Here is an 11,071-nt window from a genome sequence, read left to right on the forward strand (position 1 = left end):
TTTAGCTTCCCTACATTTAAAAAAGAAAGCAAACTGGTTTTCAGGAAAATCACTGTTACACCAGGTCTTAGCCTTCGTTTGACACCCAAATACTTACTGGGAGCCTACAAGGTGTCAGGCAGTGCTCTAGCCCAGGGCTTCCCAGCCTCTGGTGCGCACAGGAACCGCCCAGGGAATCCCATTAGGATGCAGATTCTGACTGCAGTAGGTCTGGGGTGGGCCTGAGGGTCTGCATGCCTAACAAGCTGCCAGGTGATGCCAACCACACTGAGCACCAGGGCTCCAGCCCAGTGAGCATCAATCTGGCTTCAACTTGGAATCAGCTGGGGAGCTGTTAACAAGTACCCATTTCGGGGCCCCCCCAGACCAATGAAATCAGACACTCCAGGGGTGAGGGCCTGGGCATGTCAAGAGCACTTTGGTGATGTGAACGTGTGGCCAGGGTTAAGAATCACTGGGCACAGAGCAGTGAGCAAGGCAGCCCTCAACGGGAGACAGACGATGAATAAATTATTTTACATGGAGAGACACATCATAAAAATAATACAGGGTAACATTATGGGGCTGGGGGCACTTAAACTAAAGGACAAATAACGAGAACCACCACCAAGATCTGGGGAAATGACCCCAGGCTGAGAAACCGTCCATTTTCCACATCAAGCCTTAAGAGATGACAAGAGTGGAGTCCCCTTTGTGTTTTTAGGAAACAAAGCTACTCCTCTGACAGGTGAATAGGAGCATTCGGAGGAGACAGAAAATAAGACATGGTCCCTCCCTGAAGGTTCTTATTAAACTGTGAACTCATGTTTGTTGACCACCTACTGTGGGTGGTGCTTCTGCTCCAGGAGTTGATACAGCAGGGAAATTCTTAAATCTCCATCTTCGCTTATCCCCTAAAACACCTCATCTGGTAGATCAGGGCTGGGAGCCCTCTGGCTGGTGGAGGAGGCAGAGCAGAAGCCTCAGAGGATGCAAGGACCTCGTGGGGTGTTTATGGGCAACTCCTGTTAACTGTGTAGAAAAGAGGGAAGCCATTGGATGCCACCCTGTCACAACCCTGAAACGCTAACTGGGAGGGAGCTGCCCCAGGACAGGACACTACAGTGAACAGTTATAAAGCACTGAGTGCTGACTCCCGGGGGCGTGCTAGTGTTGGGGGAAGAAGCTTCAGTCCTCCCCCTCCAGAGGCAGAGCTGGAGCCAGGTCTAAGCTGGTTTAGTCCCAGCACTCCCCTGGCCAAGTAGTTGCCTTAGGGAAGTCAGGGGACCCAAGCCAGGCCACCAGAACCTAAGGCTTCTGCAGAAGCACCTCAGCCACGGCACTCTGTCCCAGCATTTTGGGATCTGGGAGGACATAACGCCAGAGCTGTAGTCACCACTTCCCCACACTGGATGATGCCAGAGACAGAAACCAAATCACAATACTTCACCTTTGATCTCACGCTTTCAGTGACTGAGCCAATAAATTCCTTTTGCTAAACCCACCTTGGAGAGGTTTTCTGCCACTGCGGCAGAGGCCTGCCTAATCTAGACCCCAAGGCTCCACAGAACTACATCGACCCACTCACCCTTCTCTGAGCCCCTGACGCTGTCCGGTGGGGCTGCTGACTGGGGGACCGCTGCAGTCCTCCCATGTCACTGAGCTTCCCTGCACCAGGACTCCGTCTGCTCAGCTGTGAGCTCCTTGATTACCAGGGCCGCCGCTTATACTTGCTCATAACTCCTCTACCAAGTGGCCCCTGCAGGGCCGGACACACGACAGCAGGTGCATGCTACATACTTGTGGAATAGAAAGCGGGCTGGACATTCTCATGGTCCAGGGACAAGGAGGCTGGAAGGGAAGTTAGGCTTCTGCCCTGCCCGGGCTGGGAAGAGAGCTGGGGCAGGCGCAACAGAGCAGGGAGGGCAGGCAATTTGGAGCCATGTGACCCAGAGATGTGCCTACCAGCCAAGAGATCTTAGGAAGTCACTCAATTTCTGAGCCTCGTGTTCCTCATCTTTACAAAAACACTGTAAGGATTAACATGCTTAATATTCAAAACCCACTTTCATTCCATCACTTGACCAATATTTACTGAGTCCTTTCTATGTGCGGGATCCTATCCCAGAAACAGGCAACACAAAGCATCATCCAAATTTACTCATTGCTAAATGTTTTGCCTGTTTCCCTCCCTGTAAGGAGGACAAGGCCAGGTCATCTTGACAGATAGGACTGACTGCTCCATAGTTAGCAGAAAATTTTTGATTAATAGTACACTGAAGATACAGGGACACCAAGGCAACAGAAATAAAAGCAAAAATAAACAAATGGGACCTAATTAAACTTATAAGTTTTTGCACAGCAAAGGAAAACCATAAACAAAAAGGAAAGCTACAGAATGGGAAATAAATATTTGCAAACAGCTCAATAACAAAAAAAAAAAAAATGCAATCCAAAAATGGGCAAAACACCTAAACCAATGTTTCTTCAATGAAGACATACAGATGGCCAAAGGGCACATGAAAAGATGTTCAATATCGCTAATTATTGGAGAAATGCAAATCAAAACTACAATGAGGTATCACCTCACACCAGTCAGAATGGCCATTATTAAAAAGTCCACAAACAATATATGCTGGAGAGGGTGTGGAGAAAAGGGAACCCTCCTACACTGTTGGTGGGAATTCAGTTTGGTGCAGCCACTATGGAAAACAGCATGGAGAGTTCTTTAAAAACTAAAAATAGGCTAACCCCATGATCCAGCAATCCCACCCCTGGGCATATATTCAAAGGAAACTCTAATTCTAATGCACCCCAGTGTTCAGAGCAGCACTATTTACAATAGCCAGGACATGGAAACAACCCAAGTGCCTATCAACAGATGATTGGTTTAAGAAAACATGGTGCATATATATACACACACACTCGTACATGTATGTAATGGAATACTACTCAGCCATAAAAAATGAAATAATGTCATTTGTAGCAACATGGACGGACCTAGAGATTATCATACTAAGTGAAGTTAGACATAGAAAGGTAAATATCTCATGATATCACTTATATGTGGAACTTCCTTTTTTAATAAAACTTCCTTTTTTAATGAAACTTCCTTTTTTAATAAAAACTTCCTTTTTTAATAAGACTCACAGACATAGAAAACAAACTTATGTTTACCAAAGGGGAAGGCAAAGGGAGGGATAAATTAGGAGTTTAGGATTTGCAGATACTAACTACTAAATATAAAAAAGATAAACAAGGTCCTACTTCATAGCACAAGGAACTGTATTCAATAGCTTATAATAACCTATAATGAAAAAGAATATATAACTGAATCACTATGCTGTATATTTGAAACACAACACTATAAATCAACTATACGTCAATTCAAAAGAAAAGATACAGGCACAACAGTGGGGCATAAGAGACTCTATTCTAAGAAACAGGGCCTTCTTTAAGCAGACATGCCCACACTAGATGTCACAGAAGCTACAGGAGGAAGACACAGCCAGCCCAAGATGAGGGCATCAGTGAGCTAGAAACCAGTCGAAATTGCACTAACCTTGATTCTTTACCCAAAGTAGCTAAGTGTTCCCCATGTGGATGGTGCTAATTCTGATGCATCAGGTCTCTGGAGTGAGAGGACGGGGCCCCCACAACAGTTCCCGGCCTTACACATGTTCACTTGTCAGTTTCATGCGTGCATCCACCACTTCCGGTGTCTCCAGGAGGTTAAGTGACAGGCAGGGCACCACTGCCCAGCGGTCACTGGGGGACATGGGAGTCCAAAGGGAATCCCGGCTGCTTCTCTGCAAGTCCACCCAGTCCCCTCCCCAGCAGGCAGAAGACGAATAATTTGAAGGTTTACCTAAACCTCTATGTCCTGGGTGGACGTCTCAGAAGGCATCCTGAGGGATGGGAAGCTGGTGTAGGAAACAGGCTTTGAGGGAAAGCCCTGGCCTTCTTAGGTGCTTAACTAACCAAACATTTCAAACACGCTGGCCTCGGCTTCAGTGACAGCGTCACCACTTGTAAGTTTTATGACTTTGAGTGATTCGGGTCTTCTCCCTAGATGTTCCCTGACCTGTAATATATGGATAAAAAGGATAAGACCTGTATGTGAAAATAAGCCGCAGGAAGACTGCCATCCTAGTCTTCTCCTCTGGCCTGGGTTTCTATTTCCTTTTACAACACAGCCCCACACAGAACCTTACCAGATTCTTCCAGCAACCCTGAAGTAGACAAGTACATTCTGCCCATTTTACAGGTGAGTAAACAGACACCTAAAAAGATTAAGTGGCTTGCCTGGCAACTTGGTGAAAAAGCCAAGTGGTACCCATCTATAATAAAACCTCATAGCTCCCGAAGGGCTTTTTAAATACATCAGCCCCCCACTGAGTTCTTCTCACAAAGATCTCCAAGTTTTGAAGCCAGAGCTAAAACCCAGGACTGGCCTGTCTTGAGACCTGGACAGCCTCCATTCACTGGCCAGTACACTCTCTTCTCCCGAAAATTTTCACCTTTAAGTTTAAGCAAAGCCTGCAGGAGAACAGACGAGATGCCATCACTGCATCCTCACAGCCTCTGCCCCCCTGGAGAAGTCTGGAGAGGAACATCAAATCACCTCCCAGGGCGAGCAGAACCTGTTTCCCAGGCTTGGAACTCCTCTTCCAGAGAAGGAACCCCAGTGCGTCTTACACCTGCAGTGACCCTGGTTGGTCCAACCCTGGCGGGTGTTCCCAAAGTGCCTTCTGCCAGAGCAGCTGGGTTTGCTGCCCTCAGAGCTTCATCAGATGGACACAGCGAGCAAAAGGGAAAGAAAACAAAGATACAGGCAAACAAAATTGGGGAGTAGGGGGGACAGTGAACCTTTAGGAGCACTATAAGAACAAAACATGAAAATTAAAAAACTCTTGAATGTGAATTTTTCAGCTGTTGGATCAAGTTGCTTAGCAGCACAACTGATTACCTTTCAACACCTTACAGCTACCCTTTCCCACTCAGGTTCACAAAGCCACCGTTTCTCAGCTCTGGCTTTAACTATCCACATATGCACCATCTCTAGGCCAGGCCAAAGGCCTTGTGGGAAGAAGCTATTTCTTACCTGGATCTGTGCAATTCTTAGCTGCCTGCGTCCCATTCACTGGTGCCATCAGCCTTCTATTTCTCCATGTGTCTGGTAGAACATGTTTGCTAGCAGAAGCTGTTTTGTGCCCTGGATTGGGGAATAAAGGCACAAACACCATTAGATCAACATGGTGCCTGCATTCTCACAATGGCCTTACATGTCTGCATCTAGCTCTGTCAGCAACAGCTCTGACTATTGAGAGCCATCTGCAGGGAGTGACACAATGATTGGAAGCACATCACCTGCTCACCTACAGCAATCTGCTTCCTAGATCTATTTCATTGTTTCTAGTCTCAGATAGGTCAGCATGAGATCTGAGATTAGCCAAGATGTCTCTGGTCTTGGCCCCTCACAGATGCAACAAAGGTTTAGACAGATGACCATTACGTTCTTGGCCAGTAAACATGCTCAGGTGTCCCTGCCCTGAAGGACAGCAAGTCAGCAAACAGGTGGAGAAAGTTGATGGGGTCTGGCCCGGGGCTTCTCACCCTTTAATGCACGCACAAATCACCCGAGATCCTTGTTAAAGTGCAGATTCTGATTCAGTAGGTCTGTGCCAGGACCCAGGATTCTATACTAACAAGCACCCAGGTGATGCTGATTCTGCTGGTCCAACGGCCATACTGAGAAACAGGGGAGATCACTGATGTGGATGCTAATGACCAAGCCCAGTTAAACTCCTAAAAGCCTTCCTGATGCTGCAAATAAAAATGATTCTCACTTTAAGACCTCTGAAGTATTCATTTACCTCTCCTGAGGTGCACACTGCTTCAGCTGGGTAATAATAAGTCTTCTATAATGCTGACATCTAAGCGCCTCTAGGTATTTTGTTATTGCTGGTGTGTAATTGAGGGTGAAAACACACCAACTTGCCCAATTGCAAAGCACCAGGTATTAAAGACTGTTCAAATAACCTTTCTGGATTTCTGTTGAAAAGAGCCACTTTTTTACCTAACATCCTCAAATCACAAAATGTGAGTTTTGAAAGGCAGTATTAAGAGTTTAATCAAGTTCCACCTGATTTTTATCAATCAGTATAAACCTAAGCTGTTCCTTTTTAACTGCTCAGGAAGGTACTATCTACCTTATTCCCCATGTCCAGGTTTCTAAATCACATTTCTTTCATTTTTAAAAACGTTAGAAAAAAAATTTAAAAATGTATGTACAACCAAATCACTTTGCTGTACACCTGAAACTAACACAATATTCAATTTAAAAAATAAAGTTGCTAGAGGATATTTTAAAAATAAAAATAAGACGTTAAAATACTAAAAGGTCACAGCAGCTTACTAAAATTGGGAATGTTAGCCATGTGAATGTCTTCTGAAGGTTTCAAATGGGCTCACAACCCCTACTCCACCCCTAAACATTTTTTGTAACTTTCTTTTTCTCTCCATCACAAATTTGCATATCCTAAGCAAATCCCAAATCCCTCAGTCCCTTCTTGGACGGAGGAGCGTAGAGAGTGGCTGCAGACACCAGCGCTCTCCTACCGTGGGGATTGAGAGGAGTTGAGAAGTGGTGCTGAAACACAGCAGCAACCTCCCGAGGGGACAGGCTGCCCTCCGACATTTTTAGGGTTGGGAGAGGATGCGTCAGAACACCCAGGTTGCCCCTTTGGCACCCCTTTAGTAGGGGCGAGGGAAGGGCTGAAACTCAGTTCCCAGCCTCAGGATCTGGGTTTTCGAGGGATGCGGAGTACAACCTTCTTTGCTCAGCAAAAATGGAAAGCATTCAGTTTGGTTCGCCCCAGACTATGAGAATCCATACCTGGACACCGCTGCTGCGCCGCCCGCTCCCTGTGCACTCCAGGGGCAGAACTCTGGCGCCAAGGGGCCAGAGGTTCAGGCTTTCGCCTTAGTAACCCAGACCTTCAGCCGCGTTCTGAGCCCCAAGGGGCCGCGCGCAGCTCAGGGGAACAGGCGCCACAGCTCAAAGCGTCGATATCTGCCCTCCCAGGTGCGCTCTCCCTGCCTGGTGGTGAAGGGACCCTATGAACCCTTAGGACCAACCTGACTGGGAAGAAAGGGGTGACATCCCAGAGCTGCCCGGCGGCTCCCCAGCCGAAGTCCCCCGACTCCCGGGCTGGTCCGTACCAGTACCTACCCCAGCTGCCAAAGAAGCCAGACGCACAGCACACCAGGGCCAGCACCACGCACACGAATCCAACTTGCTGTGGCAGCATCTCTCGCCTCCTGCGAACTTTGCGCGGCCGGAGGGACCGGCGGAGCGCCATCCCGGAGCGCCTGGATGCCGTCTCTGGGAGAGGATGGGGAGCTCCAGCAGCCGAGTGTTATCTGTGGTCGAGCGGCGCTGGGACTGGAGAGGCAGACGTGAGGCTCAGAGGCGAGGGACTCCGGGCCAAAGCTTCATGGCCAGCGGGCAAGGTCGGTGGGGAAGCCCAGAGGGTAGAGAAGAGGTGGGGACGCGCGGCGCGGCCGGAGCTCAGAGTCCCGCGCGCGGCGTGCGCGCTCCGCGCACCGTGGCTCCGTGGCGAGGAGGCGACGCTGGCACGGTGGCGCTGGCGGCCCTGGCTCGCAGGGCTGGCGCAGTCCCGGCGCTGGTGCTGCTACCTGCCCGCTCAGCCTCGGCGCCCTCGCCCGGCCGCAGCCCTAGCAGCAGTGCCCGGGGGCGCCCGCAGGAGCACTCAGTGCGCCCCCGTGCCCGACGCCGCCGCTCCCACTCGCTGCATCCTCCCCCTCCAAGTTTAGCGGCAGCCGCCCGCCAACGATGCTTCCCGGAGAACCAAGCCCGGGAGGCCCACAGCACTGAGCAGCGAGGCAGACTGGACACGCCGGACCTGCGACCCTCGCCGCGAGCAGCCTCGACGTCGGCCCTCTGGGGGCGAGCTCTCCCCGGGAACTTTCTCTCCGGCTGCCGGCGCCTGCGTCTGCGAGGCCGTGGCGCCTCCCGCCCGCTGCTCTCGCCTCCCTTCTCCTCCCCCCACCCCGCCCGCCTCTCACCACTCCCCCGCCCCCAGCACGTGTACTCCTCCCCTAGAGCGCACTCTCCGGTGCGCTCCTCCCTTCCCCGGTGAGGCTCAACTACTGACCAACACAATCGCTCTCCTTCTCCCCTTTTCTCTCCTCCCTCCCCTACGGAGCCTAAACAAGCCCCCCTCTAACCCTCAGAGGCTGCTGCAGAGAAGAACAGGTTATGGCACCGCAGGGACTCTCGAAACAAGGGTTTCGATAGAACCGTCGCTATAGTCCGGGCTCCGCACGACCCCCGAGGCGACCCGAGGCCCCCACCACCCCCCTGGGGCGGGAGATGCACGAGAAGATTAATTGCTCGAGCAGAGCTAACAAACAGGCTTGCAACAAGCCAACGGGCGCCCGCGCCCGCCGGGACCCGCTCCTGCAGGGCTTTCTGGACGGGCGGGGGAGCCGGCGGCGGGGGCGCAATGCCGACCTGCAAAACGCTGGAAACCTGGCAGAGAGAAAGCCGAGAGTTCCGCGGCCCCGCCGCAGATAGTTGAGCTTTTGATGTTTTGGAGCCTTACCGCTTCACGGGGCTTTCTGGATTTTGTTTTGTTTTTCCTCCTTTTCTCTGATCAGCTCTCTCGTGTAAACCGCTTTAAAAATGGGGCAAGAGGGAGAATTTCAGAAGAGCAGCAGCTGAATTGTAATCCAGGTGCAAGCCAGTGATGGGGACCTTCAGGGTAAGGGCCTCAGCCCAGAAGGTTTGTGACTACCCCTGGGAAGGACGTCCTTCTCTGGCCAGTTCATCAAGCACCAACTTAAGGCCTGCTAGGGGTTAAGTCCACTTAAAATCCTTTTTTGGCACAAGGCCAGCTCTGTTTAATTAAATAAATACACACCCACCGTGTGTGGGACCTGTGCCAAGTGCCAGCCAGAAAATAAAACGAAACAACCAAAATGTGTGTAAGATCCAGTTCCTGCTTTCAAGGAACCCCAAATCAAAGGGGAGCCAGACCCTTAAATAAATGCCTGTTTAATAGGGTCAATTCTAAAAGTCATTGTTTTTGCAGAATGTGTTATTCCATCACAACTCAAAATGTGGTCCACAGCAGCATAAGCATTGCCTGGGAGCTTGCAAGAAATTCAGGCTCTAGTTCCAACCCAGACCTACTGAGTCAGAATGTGCATTTTTAACAAGACCCTCTGGAGATTTATGTGCACATTCAAGTGTGAGAAGCATGACTCTTTCAAGTCTGTCCCGATGCTTCTTGGGGATCACCATCTGCACAGTTCCTCTTGGACTGACTAAGCAGGGATAATTTTGCTTGTGTTAGCCTGGCATAGTGACCCAGGTAAGAGGCACCTGGAGGACCAGGGGAAGGAAAAGATTCACTAATTATTTTCAGCAATCCCATTTCAGTACCCATGGATACTGAAGGCATGAACACAAGACTAATGCAGTGGAAACCCCTAGAGGAAATGAAATGGAAAAGGCTGGGTTGACTTGTTTAGAACAACCCAGCGTTCTGTTTTGTCTGTAGATCAGTCTTACCATTGAGGATCTTCTCCTATGTGGGTGATCTCTACCAAACATACCTGCCAGTGACAAAACAAAACAAAACAAAACAAAACAAAACAAAAACAACAACTTTTCATACGTTTGCAGAATTTTCTTCTCATCGACCAGGCTGTATAAGGATGCATTTATCAACCAGCAAATAAAAGCCCATAGAACAGTGTTAAATACATCATTTGGAAAGCTAGCCAAGAGCCCTTGGCATATTTTAGCCAGCGGAAAAAGTTAAGCTGATAATATGCTCTTGTCCTGCTGTAAGACAGCATTCAGTTGGCATTGGTTAAAGCAACTCTAATGAACAAAGTGGCATCTTATTATTAGGATTTAATATTTTCTTAAAACTTTTGTCCGTGGAGCTCATGTAGGGCTGGTGAAAATAGATATTTTTGAATCCAAAACAGGCCAAAGGAGTCATCAGGTGTCTGTCTTTAAACATTTAGCCAGCTCTTTAATAGAATGTTTCTTTGACATCTTTCACCTGCTCTCAGTTAATAGAACCCTTGGAATAATTTCACATGCACAAATGGATTCCTTTTATTTGACAGTTTAAAAAGCAATTCGTTTGAAATTGTACTTTTTGCTTCATTTAAATAGTGCCCATTACCAAATAGCCTTTGCTGTAGCTCTAATGACTCACCCGGCAAAAGAATTGGGTTTTATATACCTTTCAGATTCAAAGCATCCAGGAGCATTTTGGAAGCGAGGCCCTGGTGATGAATGGAAAATGCATTTCTGGGTTTATCTTAGGCCACAGTCCTGGTTTCAGTGACACTGGATTCATAGTATCCCCTCTGCAACAGTGTTTCCTTCTGACATGACGTAGTAGGAGACTGTCCCACGTGACCAGCTTTCACCATTTTGCTAGGAAGGCTCAGCTGGTGGGGACAGGTACCATTTTTTTTTAAGTTTTTTCCTATGAAGAGCCTCACCATTTAATTCATCTTCTGACTTAGTTTTTTCAGCGATTGTCCCTATGAAGCATTCTGGTGCCTCCTTCTGTCTTCCAGGTGGCTGTACCGGTTGACACCACTAGGGCAGAGGTTCTCAAACTTAAGCTGCATCAGAATCCCCTAGAGGGCTTTGAATGCTCAGATTGCTAAACCCCACCCCCAGGGATTCAGCTTCAGTAACTCCGGGTGGGGCCTGAGAATTTGTATCTCTAACAAGTTTCCGAACCAGCTAATGCTGCTGGACCAGGAACCACATTCTGAGAACCACTGGGCTAGGTTCTGCAGTGGTCACCATAACACACAGTAAAACAACGGAAGTTTGCTCCAGGGTAGCAGAATACATGACCCCAAAATACACCACTTTGGCATAAAGATTATTTTGAGCTGAAGGCAAATGAGAAGAAGCAGATACAAGAAAAGCTCTCTGCCCTCCCCGCCATTTGCCTAAATGTAGGAAATAAATTTGTAGAGATGTTCCCCTCTCTCAGAAAGAAGTTAATCACTGGCGACAGGTCTA

The 11,071-nt window shown here is 48.8% G+C and overlaps 1 protein-coding gene across 1 annotated transcript in view; it reads right to left on the reverse strand.

Annotated features, from left to right (window-relative positions):
* Positions 1-8,019, reverse strand: part of SLC24A4 (solute carrier family 24 member 4) — a 158,050-nt gene extending 150,031 nt beyond the window's left edge. The window contains exons 1-2 of the mRNA XM_010968709.3: positions 7,214-8,019; positions 5,084-5,194 (exon numbers count right to left, since the gene is read on the reverse strand). Of these exons, the coding sequence (XP_010967011.1) occupies positions 5,084-5,194; positions 7,214-7,343 (241 nt within the window). The 5' untranslated portion in view covers positions 7,344-8,019. The remainder of the gene's footprint in view (positions 1-5,083; positions 5,195-7,213) is intronic.
* Positions 8,020-11,071: the final 3,052 nt, after the last annotated feature.

The sequence above is a fragment of the Camelus bactrianus genome, chromosome 6 (genome assembly GCF_048773025.1).
Source record: "Camelus bactrianus isolate YW-2024 breed Bactrian camel chromosome 6, ASM4877302v1, whole genome shotgun sequence".
Classification (NCBI taxonomy): Eukaryota; Metazoa; Chordata; class Mammalia; order Artiodactyla; family Camelidae; genus Camelus; species Camelus bactrianus.